At 33.2% G+C, this 20,288-nt stretch overlaps 1 protein-coding gene across 1 annotated transcript; it reads right to left on the bottom strand.

Moving 5' to 3' along the window:
* Window positions 1–2,568: 2,568 nt before the first annotated feature.
* Window positions 2,569–19,306, bottom strand: LOC105332923 (uncharacterized). Its single transcript, XM_066072505.1, has 21 exons — window positions 19,091–19,306; window positions 17,824–18,064; window positions 17,428–17,531; window positions 16,821–16,975; window positions 16,309–16,477; window positions 15,787–15,999; window positions 15,301–15,527; window positions 14,192–14,373; window positions 13,551–13,702; window positions 13,223–13,277; window positions 12,379–12,442; window positions 11,220–11,406; window positions 9,051–9,291; window positions 8,656–8,759; window positions 8,181–8,335; window positions 6,287–6,455; window positions 5,821–6,033; window positions 4,942–5,168; window positions 4,129–4,310; window positions 3,718–3,869; window positions 2,569–2,707 (listed from the first exon to the last, which is right to left on the bottom strand). The coding sequence occupies exons 1-21, from the start codon at window positions 19,231–19,233 to the stop codon at window positions 2,638–2,640; spliced, it is 3,405 nt and encodes a 1,134-aa protein (XP_065928577.1). The 5' UTR covers window positions 19,234–19,306; the 3' UTR covers window positions 2,569–2,637.
* Between the last annotated feature and the right edge of the window lie 982 nt (window positions 19,307–20,288).

Below are 20,288 nucleotides of genomic sequence, written 5' to 3' on the forward strand. Positions count from 1 at the left end.
GAAAAAAGGTTCGACTTAGGAAAAGTTTTCAATGCTGTTGGTTTTATACATTGTGATATCACATGACCTAAACAAAATGAAGTCTCTTAGTTAAAAAGGCATGTGCAACTCAAGCGGTTCTTTTATCTTGCTTGACAAAACTATGCATACCACTCAAGTCTTACAGATTTTGATCTATTTATCTTAATATCGAGTGATATCTCAAAACATTACGTATAAGTAATTAGAAATCAATTACTAAGCTCAATATTGCATTACACAATGAATGTTTATAAATCGTTTGAATCTATTCAATTTTGTTTTTGCTTTATTTGGGTTTTTCTTTGGGGATATAATCAGATTGGAATATTGATGAAGTGCTTGTTGAATTAATTTTTCTGCGTTGAGTTCGGATAAAAGTGTGCCTCGGTAGTGACCTAACAGTTTAACAAATATGAAAGGAAAACAGGTTCAGGATTTCAACTACGGAAATCAACTCATAACAAGGAGAAAGCTAAAGATATAAAGCAATAATCTTTATTTCATTGAAAATGGAATAAATCTATAAAAACTAATCATATAATTTCTCCTTAATCCTAAATCTCCCGTCGTTTTCAAGTAAACCAAAGATGGATAATATATCACACAGCTTTTTGTAATGACTTTGTGTACCAATATATAAATCAAAAGAGACAGAAAAAACGTTTGATAGCAACCAATATTTTAAAATTTGAATTAAAAAATTGCAGTTTGTTAAGACAATTCAGAACATTTACTTTCTTATGTAAAGATCACTAACTTACTGAATTTTCACGATACACGAACGATAACGATAAAACATGCAAACGAACGATTCTACACCATTAAACATGCAAAATCAAAATTAATATTATATATTCTAATACCTTTTTTTAAGATAAGGATTAGGAAAACGTATTGCTTTAATTTGTACTACAATATGCTTGTGTTTTATCAAAAAGCGGCATGTACAGTAGTCATGCACTGTTTTATTTTTTACGAGTAAACAAGACTATAAGATTCAAACACAATTTATTTTTATTTTTTTGTCTTCATAACGAATATTAATTTATATCATAAGTTAAAGAAAATAAGTGTAAAAAAAAAAAGATTATACATAAACTACACAAAATTATTTACATATGAGTCGATATTTATGTAATCCGATTCCCCAAAGTACTATGTTATCATGCGAAATACAGGTAAATGTGTTACCTTGTTCCAAAGAATTTCGATTTTACACATCCCATATTTTCATAATTTACGGTATATAATTAATTATAAGTTTTGAAAGATCTAAATATCTTGAATTTCTTCCAATTGTGTATACAATGTATCAGGGATTAATATGTATCGTATTCTTATTTGAAAGATTATCGAGGATAATTGTTTTGTTTTAAACGGGGAATGGGTAAGCTTGACCGCTTTCACTCAATGTGTCTCTCTTGCTATTATGATTAAAATTATGTGTCAAGATACAATATATGCTTGATATAGGCTGGTTACAAAAGTTGGCAAACTAACTCGACCCGAGAAAAGGATTGAATGAGTTGTTGAAATACTAACTAAATGTATTTAGCGACGAAAGAGAGAATAGTTTAAATAAAGCAGCAGTGATATGAAACATGAATGTTAACAATTGTCAATGTTCTTCTATAAAAAAAAGTTTTCAATTCTTGTTGCATTTAAATCCTGTCATTCCGTAAAAAAAAGTTTAAAAACTGCACCATCACGCACGGTAAAAAACGCAAACTAATTTTTCTGACACACGCACGATCCTGCACGTTACACGAACGATCACCCATGTTACACAAACTATTTAACACGATAAGCTTGTCAACAATAACGTTGTTACCACTGTATGCTGATATCTAAATTTGGTAAGATACATTTATTTAATAACATTAAATATGAAATATATTGGGAAGAAGTGTAATGTATAGTGTGACCAAATAATGCACATCCAGTAGTTTGACTAAAAATCTAGGTGTGTTGAGAGCGGAAATTGAACTTACGACCTGAGAACGATCAAGCTACATGTTTCCATCATGCCTTTACAGTCCTGAAACGATATACTTTACCATGTTTGTATTCGCTCAGAGTGCATTGTTTACAGTTCTGCGCTCTCCGCTCCGTTCAGCGTTCACAAAGCGTTCACCGAGCCACCCATTGCTTTCCGTGTGTGCTCTGCAGCCGTTCAGCGTTCACAAAGCATTCACCGATCCACACATTGCTTTCAGTGTGTGCTTGGCAGCCGTTCAGCGTTCACTCATCATGAACCAATGTGATTGTCATTTTAATTAAAAAATATTCAAATGTATGTAAATCTGTTCTGGCAGTTTATTTAATTATCCATAACAAAAAACAGGAAATTTACATGATGAAATTTATATTTTTTTTTCTAATATCGTGGAAAGTTTGATGTTTACAACTAAGCTTCAAAATAGGGTCTAAAGATGAAATATATACTAGTTATATTATAGATTAACATGGCATGTACATACAAACAATCATAGTGCATCAAATATGACCAAGGACTAAAGAGGATTAAGGGCTGTTGACAATAAGAAAATCATTTTTTGGAGGGTAAATTCTAAGAATTACTAGAATGACAAGCAGCGATTTTTTTTTCGTTTTCTATCAACACTGAGTTATAATAATTTCCTGGGTTCCTTGAAGATACTTCTTAGATTTTTCTTTATACTCTTTCCTGAAATCAAACAAAATGTTTCTATGAAAAAAATGAAATAAAACTTAAATAGAAAGCTTTAGATGTCGATATGGAAATGAAACCTAGTAATCAATCAGTCATTTATAAACACTAGATAAAACAAACGACAACACATAGAAAACAAGAGATTTTTGTGAAACAATAATGCCCCCCCCCCCCCCCGGAAACATCCACAAATAAAATAAACGTAAACTGCAAATATTTGGAATATTTCTAAGTCCACGGGGCATAACTCCGACGAAAATTGCTCTATCATTCTAAAATCAAACTTGACCTAGATATTATTAAGATAAACCTGAATACCAAATTTCATTTCAATATGTTTATCCCCTGCGAAGAAAATGAGCGAAAACTGCAAATAAATGGATTTTTTAAGTCCAGTGGTCATAACTCTGTCAAAAATAGTTCGATCGTACCCAATATCAAACATAACCTAGATATTATCATGATAAACCTGTATACCAAATTTCATTTCAATATATTCTCCCCCTGCAAAGAAATGAGCGGAAACTTCAAATAACTGAAATTTTTCTACGTTCAAGGGCCATAACTCTGTCGAAAATAGCTCGATCATTCCCAATATCGAAATTGACCTAGATATTATCATGATAAACCTGTATACCAAATTTCATTTCAATATGTTTATCCCCTGCGAAGAAAATGAGCGGAAAGTGCAAATAACTGGAATAATTTCAAAGGTCCAAAGGCCATAACTCTGTCGAAAAAAGCTTGTTCGTACCCAATATCGAACTTGACCTGGATATTATCATGATAAACCTGTATACCAAATTTCATTTCATATGATCATCCTTTGCAAAGAAAATGAACGGAAACTGTTGGTGGACCGACCGACAGACCGACCGACAGACAGCAACAAAGCAATATGTCCTCCCTTCTTTGAAGAAGAAATATAAAAATATGATAGACCTGCCATCTGTAGAATACTAAAATTCTGAATATATGATATTGAAAACTAAGAGATGCCTTACGTTGTGAAATTCTTTCCATCCTCAATAGTTTCTGGTAGCATCTGGTGAAGCGTTTCAGGAAGAATCAATGTTAGCACAGCGGCAAGGAGACAAGCTCCACCAAATATGGACAGAGGTATAGCTGTACCCGATGTTCCTCCCACCAAATCAGCCTACCAGTTGTATAAAACAATTGCATATTTCAAAACGACACATACGTCATTCAAAATGTTCTTTGAGTAAAAACAAAAATTGATGTTATATTTGATGTATGCAAGTCATGTAAAAACACCCAAGCCAACTACATTTTAAAAAAGCAAATTGTTGTAGCGTTGAAGAGCTGATTAGTTTATTATAAAATTTCTTAATTCTTTCATAAATCAAGCTGTAATATGTTTGCTCTCTGATGTTGACAATTTGAATTTAGCTCACCGTGTCAGCAATAAAGGGAGAGATCATTCCACCCACGCGAGCCCAGCAGGAGCTGGAGCCCATCCCAATGTTTCTGATAGCAGTAGGGAACAGCTCGGCAGACAGCACATAGATAGTGGCAAAGGCCGCAGTAGCAAACAGTTTCCCCAGCATCGCTAGAGCTGTAGTTATATACTGCAGGTCTGCAATAGGTGAAAAAGTTTAGAATCATATAAATAAAAGGTCTACAAGAATTTACAATTCAGCACATGCATAATACTGTCGTTGTTTTCTGTACGATAGCAATGTGGGTCATAGAATATGTAAATGTTTTGAGATTCATTACATCGAATACCACACGCATTTTAAATCAAGTGCAAAAACTACACGGAGGATCTGTAGGCCAACAAACTTAATTTTTAAAAAAAAACGTGCACTGTGGTGCAACAATAGCACAAAACGGACCTGGGGTCATTTTAACATTGGTACTCCGCGAAATGAGTCGTAAATACCGATATAATTTAGTATCGATCTACAGAGTCAGATAATCCAGACTTATATATACTGGAAATATGACAAACAATAGGTTTTTTATTACACTTTATGAGCATTTTTTGCATAGAACTACATGTTCAAAAGAAATTTAACTGGGGGACCCTTTTCGCATCCTGTGTCTTATGGTTCACGACAAAGGGGGTTTCTCGTGACACAATATGTAAAAACATCGTGGACTGAAGAACTTACAACGATTTTGATCTCCCATAAACAAATGGTAATCAAAGGTACGCAACATATCGTAAATAACAGCATTAAATTTGCTGAAATGTTAGCTACCTTTTCCGACATAGTTGACGGTAAGAATAGTGCTCAGACATGCTAGGCCACCAAATCCCATGTAGATAAAATGACTCTTTATCCTGCCGAGCCTCTCAATCATGGGTAAAGGTATTACATTTCCTGGGAACTCCACAAGGGTAACGAGAAGAAAGTTGATGTAATAATCTCCGTAGAGAATTCCGGTATTCAGCGATAAACCATAAAACACCATACTAGCTACCATCCTTAAAAATAACAAATACTCTTTACGGGATTAAAAATATTAATCTAACTAGAATTAGAAAGAAAAAAATCTACTTTCATTCAACTCTTTTATCAAATTTATGATTTGTCACAATATAAATGATATTTACTACATTTATGTTCCTTTATTTGGATGGTATTACCGATTTTATTCAATTATTTTATTTTTTATTTTTTTTTATTTGTTTATTTTTTTTGATTTTTTTTGGTTTGTTTGTTTGGTCATTTGGGATGGGTTTTTTTTTTACGAATATACATTATCCTTAGATTGTGTTAAATATTACAGGCGAAAAGGCTGTTTACCTGAGAATGTTTAAATGATTAAAGTTAAAGTAATTCGGGTTATATTAACATTGAATATCGAACAAGATAGCTAAATACAGACTGTTGTTTCTTCATTGATAGCTAATTTCCATTCTGCTTTCCTTAGACTTGAATTCATTTTTTTTTCTCACTTCATCATTTGATGTTTTTTTTTCTTTCTTGATGCATCATATGTCTTATTATCTTCTTTCTCATTGCATCATTTGATTTTATTTTATTTTCTTCCTACTTTATTTGAATTTACATTTCCTTGCATACTGTATCATTTGCTTCTTAACTAATTACATCAAAGCCAGTATACTATCTTACCAGTTATAGAAAATGATGACCGTTCGAACGCCCAGGCGTCGGTCAGAAAATAACATCCATACGTTTCCTGTCTGTTTTGGCCCCAAATCAACATCGTCAAAAAGTTTAGAAGAGATTTCTTTTCCGTTATATTTTGCAGCTTTCACCAACAATTTACACGCTTCTTCCTTTTTCCCTGCACCATACAACCAACGAGGAGACTCAGGAAGAAACCTTAATATATCAACGATGTGTGTATATAAGGGTCGTTTTCAACAAATCAAAACGAATATTTGAATACTTTTGGCAACTTTATTTTCAGGCTTCTAAGAATAAGCACTATTTTCATCCAGTGCACGATAGACGATTGTTAATAAAAGATTTTGACTTTTGATGAGATTGAGTAAACGGATATTTAGATAAAGAAGACAGACTTTAAACACGTTTAATTTTATCTTAATTTAACATCTACAAAGCATATCCATACCAATATAAAACGAAAAGTGGTGCGAATGGAACTGCTGATCCAATAACTGTCCAAAACCAGTCCCTCGTGAAGTATGCGATCAGCTCCAGGTAAAGTCCACCTAATGGTGAAGTAAAACCTAGAACTAGACCTGCATTTGTTCTCTGTGATGGTCCAACCCACTCCATTGCTGTTGAAGCAATAACAAAAACTTATTTTTCATACCAATGACTGCTAAAAAAAATTCACTTGATTGACAATCCCAATACTTCAATTTCCTACTGTATTTTTATCTCAATACCAATAGACAATGTACTGGTAAATCGTAAACGAACAATTTGGAACAAAATATACACCTGTAGAAATTCAAACAATTGAAAAGTCGAACGACAATAAACGATGGCTTTATCTACAGTCATAAGAAAGTTAATACGTTGTAAATTATTCATTTGAGTTGTTCCCCTGTTTTTTTTACCTACATTCTCTTAATTGTTTCATAATTTGGTACGTTCCACTACTTGCCAAAGACCACTGCTTGCAAAGGACCAGTAGCAAGTGCATTGTTACGTCATTTTAACGCACTTAACAATATATACAAAAAATAACACAACCATGCACTGGCTAGAAATAGTTCTTGTCGAAAAAACGTTTAAGGTTTGTACTTGATAGAGAAGCAGTACGTTTCTAAGCAAAGAAGTGCGTTTAAAAAATGTTTATTCATTTTATCAACACAAAAAAAGAATTGCAATGTAAAAACTGTTGTCAAATTTAAATTAAGTCAACAAAAAAGTTTTAAAAATAGTTTCATTTGTTAACTCCTTCAAATAGTGAACAACTCCAAGATTTTACTTCTTTTAAAAGTATTTACAGACGAATTTTGCCAGAAAAGAACAGGATAGGAATAATTTAGTAAGTTGTTCTCAAATTGTTCCGTTGTTGGTTAACAAAAAATAACAATGGGGCTTTAACACTTTTTTACATCTAACATCTGAACCATGCTTTTATAAATAGTGCCTAGTTGAGAGGGTAACAGTTGAAATTGACACCCCCGAGAAAACCATTGTCAACCGACTGCGTCTTAACCAATGAGATTTCAGTATTTAACATGAAATTATAATAAATGGAAAATGTATTCGATTTGGAGATACTACACACTCGTATATTTATAATTAATGCCACAATTAGTTTGAATAGAATAGTTTGAATACAAACTGGCCTTCAAAATTGCCGTAAAATTTTGAGCATGCTTAATATAATCCTTCATTATTACGGGTGTGGAATATTGAAATTCTACCAAGGGGACAAGATTCACAGTCTAGGACGAGGCTTTGCCGAGTTCTAGACCGTAAACCTTGGTCCCGAGGTGGAATTTCACTATCCAACACGAGTATATAATGAATGACTATTTTTCCTGCTTTTTTCACATTATGTAAATTATGTCTAAAAACTTTCAGTTTTACCCTCCGGTGCTTCGAATATAAGTGCTAGTCAAAATAAAATCATACGACAGTTTTATTCTTCACTAGCAATTGATATGATATATTGTAATTAATTAAAGAAAACAATTACTTAATGGATAATCTCAATCCTTCATTTTGCATTTCCCTAAAGCAGACAACGTTTGTTTTCCTTTTTACATGTAACAAGCGTAGTAAAAATACAGTTTTAGACAGAAAAATCTCACACTGCTGCTAAACCTCGACAAACTGATCTCACACTGGATATAATGCTAGAAAGTTTTGGCCATATACTTTTATATGCGTTGTACAGTTCCAAATATGTTGGATTTAAACGTTGAATATTTTAAATTATCTTTATGTTTAGCTCTCTAACCGAAGAAAATTAGAATATCCTAAATAATGATATCTTTTTCTCAAAAAGTAGTTTGATATTTATGATGATTTTAATTGTTTACCTAGGACAAACGTCGTCATGAATACGCCAACACACGCTGCACCTGAACAGAAACTAAATACGACGTAGATCACGTAGTTGAAGGACCACGCCAGGGCCAGAGTAGATGCCAGCTCAAAGGCTATACAAAACAACAAGGTTTTCCGACGTCCAAACCTAAACATTGATTTAAATGAAGGTAAAATCTTCTTTAATAAAATGGTTGTTCTTTGGGTAAATCAAATCTATTTTGAATAGGTAACTTTAACAATTGCTTATAAAATCATTTGACAGATATTCTGTTCCAATAGAGGATGTGCCTTTCATTTTTTTTTTCTGATACTAGTTATTTGCTTCCGAGTATTCCAAATATTTTTTTTAGACACGAACTTCAGAATAATTTAGTTTCACACTGTGTACACGCAGATATTGATATTGAAGTGGTTGTGACAATGTGATAACACTTGAGGTATGAAAATATAAATTAAGCTTCTTACAGGTCCGAACACATTCCAAAGAGAAAAGAGCCAATCAAAACGCCAGCAAAGAATATGGTCTTAGATAGCGATACTTTGTATTTGTTGTCACACACCAGGTTTTCCTGAAACATAAACATTGTCAAACAAATATTATCACAATTAGTTTAATATAACAACATGCTACCATTATAATGAAATTTTAAATCCACCAATATCACAACTGTCGATTATTTCGTTTTGCTATTATTTAATCTCAATTTGAATTCCTAAAGGTTTTTGTAAACTGGTTCTTATTGATATCAGAGTACCAATATAAAGCATGACATGAGAGTTTCCACTTTTCGTAATTACGTCGGCCTGCTAAGTTTCCTGCATATTATGAACAACAACTTTAAACAAAAATGTTGTATTACCTTCATTACGAATGTTTGGTGAAACAAAGTTTGGTCATAAACCCAGGCAGAACATTTTATTTTAGATGCATTAATTGGTCGGCTTTCGTTGTCAAACACTGCTTTTGATCGGTCGATGTTATACAGGTAGCATTTGTCATATTCCCCATCACTGTCCAGAGGAATAAACTTGTGAATGAGATCCGTGTGCTGTTTTCCTTGAACTGCATATGAATCATTTTGAAGACCAGGAATTTGACATCTTAAAATAAAAAAGAGAGATAACATTTTATTATTCATATTTTTCCATCTAGACACACCAATGAGACAGAGCACTTTGTCTACATTGTCACAGTCCATCCGGCTAAAATTGGGTACTGGCTTACGCTGGAGTTAACCCCGACGGACTGGTGTTACTTTCAGGGGAAGTAAATTATTCTCATCCGCTTAGCACCATAGAAACCGAAAATATGCCCTAAAATACGTAAGTACTGCTTTGATTTATGATCAAACATAAAAATCTAATGAGATATTTGTCCTTTTTCATCATATAATGCTTATTTAAAATAAACCATAATATTCAGAACAGAATTATCGTTCGTGTTCAACCACTCCACACGGGGTTAAAATATAAACATTTGGTTGTTAAATAAAACTTTAGCCATGTGTGTTGCTTCTGGGGTGCAATCCCATGCTTTTCAGAAAGAGAACAGGTGTCTGTTGTGTGTAAAAACTTAGTATATCGATCCATTTTCTAGGAACATTCTGCTTAAAACAGTATAGTCTGTTTCACTATTGATGCTATTTCTAGGCCAGGCGCAGATTGAAAATTATTCCTTTTAAGATCGTTACTAAACATGTTTATTGTGGCAACAGCAAAAAAATACCTAAATATTCTATTGTCACATTTATTTCCAGAACCAATATGTATCGAACAATTAATAACGATAATGTATAAAACAAAAAAGTCTTGATTTTATATTGACTACAAGTACCTAGATTCTAGGAAATAGACTTTAATTTAAATTACAATTATTTGCAGTGGTAGTGACGCAAACGTGATTTGCATAATCATACGAAATAAAAAATAACGCAAAAATGTATATAAAAACCACATAATATATAGGTGGTGATATACGATCGACCGTAAACAAATATATCATAAAACCATTCAGGCTTTATTGGATTTAATCACCTCCAGACCGTGTTTGTTCACCTCATGGTAACTTGATAATACAATGAGTCCTTAATTCTTAATATTGAAGCTCAAAAAGAGATGAAATATAAAATGGGTTTATATCAACCTGATTATCCCTCCCCTTCCCCAATTTTAACACTCGCAATGGTCTGACAGGCATCGAGGTGATCATCTTCACACGTCTGACCAACCAGGGAAGGGCTTTCACTTCTTTCGAAAATCTACAGGAACTCTTCAAAGGAGATAGAAAGAATAATTCAAGTTTGGTTTTTTTATATAACCTCCAAGTATTCAGAGGTTAAGCCTCTCATACAACAGATAGAGGCATTTAACTATGTGATAAATGTGAAGGTCGTGTGAAGATGACAATGACCTCATATCAATCCCTGCTAGACCCTGACAAGTGTAAAGAGAGGGGGTAGTTTGATCAGACTGGTTTGATATCACCTCATCAGTACAGTAGCTACAACGTTATTGTTGACATAAGACTTGCATTAGTGTGATTCAGGAACGAGCACGCACGATACACGAAATCTAACGATAAAAAACGCAAATGAACGCTGGCCTCGAGCAAAAAAACACTCCGAGTTGTTCTCTGAACCACGAGAAAAATATTCTGGTCTATTGCCTGCTAAAGCATGCATATAAATAATTATATAATACTTTTCTTTAATTGTATGGTGTAAACTCGCTTGCGACAAAAATGGAATCTATTTTTTTTCTGATCTTGATTTTTTTTTTATCTGAGCCTCTATCTTATTTCAATTATCAATATTTTAATAAATCTTTGTAATTCATAACTTTAAATGGGAACAGTTTTTGAGTTTATCTTTATTCATTTTTGTCATTATAAATTTAATGAGAAAAAATTAGATTAAGAAAAATCAAAATCTATGCAGTTGCCAATATGTTTTTGCCAACAAATGGGATTTATGTACATATTTGGTAATCACGGTAAAAAAAAAAATGTGTATCAATGCTACCGGTCTAACCTGTAATCTTGCGAGCCCATGACGAACACAGAGAGAACCATTATCGGTCCTGTTACTATCCAGGCTAACAGTATATAAAAGTAGTTCCTTTTCTGGTACAGACCAAATTCGCCAATCTCTTTAAAAATAGCATCAAACTCCATTGTATGTGTAGAAAAAAGGTTCGACTTAGGAAAAGTTTTCGATGCTGTGGGTTTTATACATTGTGATGTCACATGACCTTACCAGAAAGTGGTGTCTTCGTAAAAGAGGTATGTACAACTCAAGAGGCTCTTCTGACTTGCTTGACAAAAGTATGCATACCACTCAAGTCATGGATTTTGATCTATTTTTTTTAATATCGAGTGATATCTCAAAACATTACGTATAAGTACACGATAATCTTCAGGCACTTTGACCACCATAAGAAAACAATACTGAATGCATATTGCAGTATACTCAATGAATGTTTATAAATCGTTTGAATCTATTCGATTATTTTGTTTTTGCGTAAATTGTTTGGTTTTTTTGGGTTTGTTTGTTTCGGGGGGTTTTTTTGGTTTTTTTTTTTTGGGGGGGGGGGGTATATAATCAGATGGGAGCATTTTATAAAGTGCTTGTTGAATCAATTATTCTGCGTTGAGTTCGGATAAAAGTGTGCCTTAGTCGTGACCTAACGGTTAAACAAATATGAAAGGAAAACAGGTTCAGAATTTCAACTACGAAATCAAACATAACAAGTAGAAAGCAAAAGGTATATAACAATAATCTATTTTATTAGAATTGGAATACATCTTTATTTTTTTCACATAATTTCTCCTTAATCCTAAATTTCCCGTCGTGTTAAAGTAACTAATGCCAAAGATGGATAATATATCACCCCGCTCTTTGAAATGACTTTGTGTACCAATATATATATATATATTAAAATAGACAAATAAAGTTTAATAGCAAACAATATTTTTAAATTTGATTTTTTAAAAATTGCAGTTTGTTAAGACAATTCAGAACTTTTACTTTGTTATGTAAAGATACAAAAGAAGGCCCTGTTTTTTTTAATACGAGAGCATGATATTAAAAATTTGGTTAGATACATTTTTAAAAAATTTTGAATTTAAAATATATTCAGGAGTTCGACTAAAAATCTAGGGATGTCGAGAGCGGAAATTGAACTTACTACCTGAGAACGATAAAGCTACAATGACATAGGGATTAACCCGACATTTAAATGTCACACGTAACAACTGCGAAAAAAAAATTATTTCTAGATCATATAATAAGTATTTGACATGAAATTAACAGATTAAATTACAAGTATAAGTACAAGTTGATGTTAACGCAATCAAAAATAAACCTAGAACGAATTGATATTTCCAACCCACGTAACTTGGTGTTGTAAAATGGGAGTTATGGGGTTTTTTTTTATTTTACTTCATAATTTGTTACAAAAAATATTAGAATGTATGTAAATCTGTTATGTCAGTTTATTTGGTTATCCATAAAATACAGAAAATTTTACATAATAAAAAAAATATTTGTTTCTTCTAATATCGTGAAAAGTTTTATGTTTGCACTTCAGCTTCATAATAGGATCCAAAGATGAAATACATCATTTTGACATTTCATTTTTAAACCACGCACAATAAAGAGAATAAACGGTAATAGTTGTATTATAGATAAACATGGCATGTACATACAAACATTATAGTGCATCACATATGACCAAGGAATAAAGAGAGGAGGAGGTTGATGACAATTTAAGAATCAGAAAAAACATTTATCGGAGAGTAAAATTTAATATTTTCTATTTTATTTCCAATACTTTATACCAAATTTTATTCACAACGATTTACTAGAGATAATCTGATTCGCAACTACTAATTTTCGCGACCAAGTCTTATATAGACCCGTATTTGTATAATACGAAGAAATATTGGCGACAACAAGTCTCTCACACGCGAATAAAAGCTGGTTTACAATTACGAGCAGCGATTTTTTTCGGTTTTCTATCAAAACTGAGTGACAATAATTTCCTGGGTTCCTTGAAGATACTTCTTAGATTTCTCTTTATACTCTTTCCTGAAATCAAACAAAACATTTTATGAAAAGAAAAAAAAAGAAAACTTAAAGAACGGTTTAGTTGTCGATATGGAAATGAAGTCTAATAAATTAATCATCAATTAGTCATTTATAAACACTACATTTAGATTTTGTCGAGTATAATGCTGCAGGGTTTTTTTCTCCACTTCAGCTAAACAGACGACAATATATAAGAAAAAATGTGATAGACCTCATATCTGTAAAATATAAAAATTCTTAATAAATGATACTGAAAACTAGGAGATGCCTTACGTTGTAAAATTCTTTCCATCCTCAATTGTTTCTGGTAGCATCTGGTGAAGCGTTTCAGGAAGAATCAATGTTAGCCCGGCGGCAAGGAGACAAGCTCCTCCAAATATGGACAGAGGTATAGCTGTACCTGATGTTCCTCCCACCAAATCAGCCTACCAAAATATTCAACATGAAAACATTTTTTTACAAATTATGAAAAAATTACACAAAAGTATGCTTGCATTAGATGAACTGAAGTTCAAATTTAAGGAAAAAAATTGGATACATGTGATTGAAGTATACATGTATATAAGACCATGTATTTTACGTTTCTTGACTTGTGCTTGGCTTTTGTTAATGACCAATCATATCGAAATACATAGCAAACGTTACGTGCGCTGTAGTATATCCCAGTACTATAAAACAATGCATTCTTCAAAACAACACATCGACATTCAAACGTACATTCACTTAGTAAAAACAAAACTTTGTTATATTAGATGCACGCAAGCCATGAAAAAACACTTACGTTATCTACCTTCAAAGAAATTGTTGTAGCATTTAAAAACTGATCAGTTTATTATAATTCTTTTATAAATCAAGTTGTAATATGTTTGTTGCGTACCAAATTTTCTTTTGTTGACAATTTGAATTTAGCTCACCGTGTCAGCAATGAAGGGAGAGATCATTCCACCCACGCGAGCCCAGCAGGAGCTGGAGCCCATCCCAATGTTTCTGATAGCAGTAGGGAACAGCTCGGCAGACAGCACATAGATAGTGGCAAAGGCCGCAGTAGCAAACAGTTTCCCCAGCATCGCTAGAGCTGTAGTTAGATACTGCAGGTCTACAATAGGTGAAAAAACACAAAGGTTGTATTTCTAGATACTATACCAATACAAAATTGTAGATATACACTCTATGTCTTCACTAGTGCATCAGAGACTACGTGAATAGAGTAGACATTATATATATTAGGCTTAGTACATTAAAGGGAAATGGTACCCTGCGAAGTTCAGGCGTGTAGTTTTAGTTAGATACCGACTTAATATGTAAAATATCAAATTATGTGAAGAAAATTTTGGCAAAGAAATTTCATGCTTACAAGATCACATAATAAATGACATGTGCATAGAAGTACTTTGGATACTTAAGTTCAACAATGAAATATCATGTGCATGGATACAGCTGTTACGGTAATGAAATAGTGTATGTTCACAGTAAGTTTGCTTGTCTTTTTATTCTAATAATAGGTCATTGGGCCACATCGCTTACCTATACAACAGTTCCTTGTAACATTCTATTTAAAAAATATGCATTTTATTCTATTTTAAGCTTTGTACTCCGCTTGTGGTCCAAGTTTTGGTCCGGGGTCACGATTTTAACAATCTAGAATTGTCACTTATTATACAAGCTTGTGTGTTATATTTGCATTTCTTGTGCAGTTGTTCTTGAGAAGAAAACTTTTAAATATTTTTCCTACGTATTTCTATGTTAAACTTTGAACCCCGCCTGAGACCCTTATTATGATCCGGGGGTCACGATACATAAGTTAACTTTATACCAAGTTTGGTCAAATTTTGACCTGTGGTTTTAGAGAAATTATAGTAAAAAATGTGGAAAGTTTACAGACAAAAAGGCGCAGAGACGGACGACGGACAACAGATAATCAGAAAAGCTAACATGAACCTCCCGTTCGGGTGAGCTAAAAAACACATGTATTCCGGCTGTTTTTTCTTAATTAAAAATTTAATACTTTTTTGCTAATGATTACCCTCTCCGCCAAAATTAACTGTAAATATTGTACTGAGGCAAGCTATGCCGCCCATTCCCATGTAAATAAAATGGCTTCTTTTTCTGCCGATTCTGTCAATCATAAAAAGAGGAAGAATGTGTCCAGGGAACTCCACCAGCACAATGATCAGAAAGTTGATGTAGTAGTCCCCGTACAAAATCCCCGTGTTGAGGGAGAGACCGTAAAATACCATACTGGCCACCATCCTGATATATTGAAAACTCCGCGTAAAACCAAAGTTATAAATACAGTTTTGTGAATAAATTTCACTCTTTGAAATCTTAAATAATAGCAGTTGTATATTTTGGGCAGAGTTTTAATCAAACGAAAATATTACATCTATATCATTTCGGGAAAAAATCATTGTCAAATACGAAAGGAATAAATAAAATTTACTATAATTCAAAATAACCGTATTAAATAATAAGAAAACAAATATAATGATACAAATTAATAACATTTTACCAATTATAAAAAATGATGACAGTTCGGACTCCTAGGCGACGATCAGAAAACAGCAGCCATATTTTCCCGGCCTCTTTTTTCCCTATATCTATATCATCGAAAAGCTTGGAAGAAATATCTTTTCCGTTGTATTTTGCAGCTTTCTCTAAAAGTTTGCTCGCCTCTTCCTTTTTGCCTGTACTATATAGCCAACGAGGAGATTCGGGAAGAAAACTGTCAAACAATATATAAATGAAGTTAATTTACGACAAAATGTCAAAGATATCTATAATTGATCAACAAAATACCTAAACTTTAACTTACAAAATACAAATTCTTAATTGAAAGTACACAATCTACCCATTAGACATGCCCTAAATTTTTGATATGATGATTTTTGCTTTAAATTTTCATTAAGTATATAAAATTTTTCGAAAAAAAATATTTTAAGCTTTGTAAGACGTTTTTTAGGAAGATAAATAAAGTCTAAAAATAGCAATGATACTTCAGCCCTCAACCAGATGGATAATTCAAGATCCATACCAATATAAAATAAAAACCAGCACAAATGGAACCGCTACTCCGATTACAATCCAAAACCATTCCCTAGTCAGGTAAGCGATAAGCTCCAAGTAGAGTTCTCCCACGGGTCCAAAGAAAGCTATGATCAGGCCTGCGTAAGTCCTTGTCGACGGACCGACCCATTCCATGGCTAAGGAAGATAGGAATGATAATAAGCAGAGCCTGTATTTTAGGTGGGGGAGTGTAATTTGTATATGTATTACAATGTACAAGAGTATTACAAACATTGGCTTCATATTTTGTTTACATCACATTAGCATTTTGAATATATGTTCTTTGTAAATTGTATCTTTCTTTGATCTTAATTTGTTTTGTTCAAAAATCCCATCTTCTACTAGTACGTTCTCTTTTATTCAATTTTTCATTTGTCAACCAATAAACCTAGCTATAAGTAATTATTCATTTTGAATTGCAAAAAATAGAATATTTATTTCCTTCAAATTCACTTTCTAAGCAAATTTATGGAGTTGTACCAAGCACGTAAGTTGTCATGAAGACTCCAACACAGGCCGCCCCGGTACAGAACCGTAATATGACGTACGTCAGGTAATTGTACGACCACGCCAAGGCCAGTGTGGATGCCAGCTCAAAGACAATACCAATGAACAGAGTCTTCTTACGTCCAATCCTAGAGAAGGAACCATAGCAGGTATTATCAATGCATCTACGTAAAACTGTTTGCATATTATATACTCTGACTTCCACGCTTCAAACATAATCGGAAACCCGCATTTAATTAATTCGTTTTGATCCTCTCTCGGTCTTTCGTGGATCGCTTCATTCCTAGTAGATTGTTCTCACCGAAGCAATTTTATTGTGCAATAAATATAATGGTGCTTTTAATGCACGTTCGATATTCAAAGCAAAAAAAAAACATAGTTACTGGACAATTGTGATACCTTATTTTAATATTACAAACTGTGATTTTGTCAAATTCTTGGACTGACCAAGGTGTCTTAATAGGACACGCTATATGATACATTCAGAGTATTTCACAAATGTATATCAACATTACAACTGAACACTTTATGTTAACAACTCCTCTAAGATGTATGTATGTCTCACTGTGTAGATGCTTACAAATCAGAAACCATTCCAAAGAGAAAGGAACCGGTCAATACACCCGCAAAGTAGATGGTCTTGGACAGTGAGATTCTGTATTTGTTGTCACACACTAGATTTTCCTATATAAAGATTAACAGTTCAAACCACTTTACGATCAATACTTATTTTTGCTCATGAAGTATTGCTTGATTCATTTGTTTTAATTATTAATTTAAAGTATATTTTATTTACTTATACATTACATAAGTATCATACAGTTTTGAAAATGTATAGCTTTAATACATCAGCAAAATTAAAACACCATTATGATCTGGGCATTTAAAATAGATGTGTTAAGAGAGAGAGAGAGAGAGAGAGAGAGAGAGAGAGAGAGAGAGAGAGAGAGAGAGACTTCGTTGCTTCTTTGCCTACCTTTGTCACAAATGTATCTTGAAATAAAGTTTGGTCATAAACCCAGGCAGAACATTTTATTTTAGATGCATTGATTGGTCGGCTTTCGTTGTCAAACACTGTTTTTGATCGGTCGATGTTATACAAGTAGCATTTGTCATATTCCCCATCACTGTCCAGAGGAATATACTGGTGAATGAGATCCGTGTGCTGTTTTCCTTGAACTGCATACGAATCGTTATACAGACCGGGGATCTGACATCTGAAATTAGATCATCAAAATTTCTCTTTTTGACATCCCAGATACAATATAGTACTAATAACAATATTTGAAGTGAAGGGACATCAGCCATATATACATATAGAACCATTTTAACAAGAGCTCGGACTTTAGGTAGTTGTGTCAAATGGCAATGTGACGTAGGCCTGTCTAGGCCACTCAGCCATGCCTCTTTGAAATTAACAGGATTTGTCTGGCTTTTGAGCAAAGATCACGCAATCGGTGTATAAATGACGCTGGTTTCAAGCTTTAATAATTTGTTTTCACGCAAGAAATAGATTGTTACATCCTACGTAAAGTCCAAGGTCTTGTTAAAATGGTTCCAAGTAGTTTCAGAGCTTTTGAACGAAACTAGTTAATTTGTATTTGTATGGTACCTTTCACTTATGAAATAACATCTCATAGGAGTCATGAAACACACTTTTATTCATTATATATTGCGGAAAATCTACCATATTATATTCCAAATGACTTTCAAAGAATTAAAAGGAAAAAATCACAATGAATGGGATTCATTGTAACAATACTACCAATATCTTTGAATCACAAACATGCGCAAAAACAATTACATTTGCACTGAAAACGTATCACAAATGTCTAATATGTGTCAAAGCACTAAATGTAATAATTCAAAAGAAGTTTGAATGAAAGTGCACTTTTGATCAGTATTATGAATAATCTTGCAGCTACATGAATGTAATTTGGAACACCAGACGAGGGTTGGGTAAACACTTTGATACTCTGCTCTGTAATCTCCCCAACTAAATATGTACCTCTATGAACCTTCAACGTGTGCAGAACCAGGTACATGTGCACTTAAAGACGTATCACATTTAACCAAAACCATTAATGTATTATTGAAAAACTGAAAAGTTTGTCATATAAGTGTCTTAGTGCAATGAGTGCTGCTATGCAAATTCAAACTCCAAAAGACTTGTAAAACGTTGCTTAATGGTGAACAGTTCGTCTCGGTAATAGCAATGTATGTGTCGTGGGTATGATTCTAACCTGTGATCCGGAGATCCCATCACGAAGACGGAGAGGACCATTATTGGACCGGTCAGGACCCAGCCAACCACCAGGAGCAGGTAGTTCCGCCTCTGGTACGGACCAAACTCGCCTATTTCCTTGAAAATATCGTCGAACTTCATCGTCTACGTTGATTTTGATTCTACCGAGCCAAAGTCTGTCAATACTGCTGGTCCTCCCAGAGACATTGTCACGTGACCATAGTAGTAGAAATCGTCTTGGTGAGGAAAACATGTGAACGTGTAAGGGGTGTTATAGTTTGATAGACAAGGGTAAATAATAAACTTCAGACCATTACTTTTCTAATTGAAGTCTTGTTTTACTATAACTGTTTGGTATCTGCAGTTATTTTACTAAATTTTAATATATATATATAATACATACATACATACATAAAACACCCTATAAGGGTGATTAATAGTAAACGTTCGGGCTTTGCAGGACGTTTGTCGTTTAAGATAAAGTAGTTGTTTTAGTGCAGGTCTTCTATCTATCTTATGTAAACTTTGGTCACAACCAGGGTCTCGTGTCTTCGTTAATCACTCCATACAAGACGACGACCGTCCGAGAAACTGACATCTCGCAATCAAGAAGCTAGGAGACCAATAACAATATCACCTGCATAATCTCAATTGGACTGCACACTATATGAAATAATGTTATATAGCAATAGCGTTTATAATCTGCGTTTATTTATTAAAAAAAAGGAATCATTTTTTGTGTATTATAAGATTATAGTTTTAGTCGCAGCATGATCAATTCCAAAAAAGCCCGAAGGGCTTTACAGTAGATTATCACCTCATTTGAGTTTATGGGACAATACATAACAAATTTGATTCTTGGTGTCAATACAGACAAAGTCACTGAAAATGTAAATATTGTGTATTGATGTATATACATGCATGGTGTTATAAATTGCTGTATAACAATTGGTATTGCTGCCCATAGAACAATATACCGTCATTAAATATCAGAAAAAGCTACATGTATTAAATTAAATTGAACAGCCGTTCTTTAGTGCACTTCCGCGCCTAAAAATATAGTGTCATCACTTTTTCAGGAGAACTTTTTAAATATCAAAAATATTATGTTTATGATTGAACAATTATTTTTCATAAGTGCATATGAAATGTATTATGTAAGTTTCATTTAACTTACCAATAATAAATCTATAATT

Source organism: Magallana gigas, chromosome 9 (genome assembly GCF_963853765.1).
Source record: "Magallana gigas chromosome 9, xbMagGiga1.1, whole genome shotgun sequence".
NCBI lineage: Eukaryota > Metazoa > Mollusca > Bivalvia > Ostreida > Ostreidae > Magallana > Magallana gigas.

Coding starts and splice junctions, on each gene's coding strand:
- LOC105332923 (XM_066072505.1), bottom strand. CDS start 19,233: ATGAAGTTCGACGATATTTTCAAGGAAATAGGCGAGTTTGGTCCGTAC. Junction 16,478..16,820: donor CATGACAACTTACGTGCTTG/GTACAACTCCAT, acceptor TATCTTCCTTAG/CCATGGAATGGGTCGGTCCG. Junction 9,292..11,219: donor ATGGGCTCGCAAGATTACAG/GTTAGACCGGTA, acceptor TTTTATTTTAAG/ATGTCAAATTCCTGGTCTTC.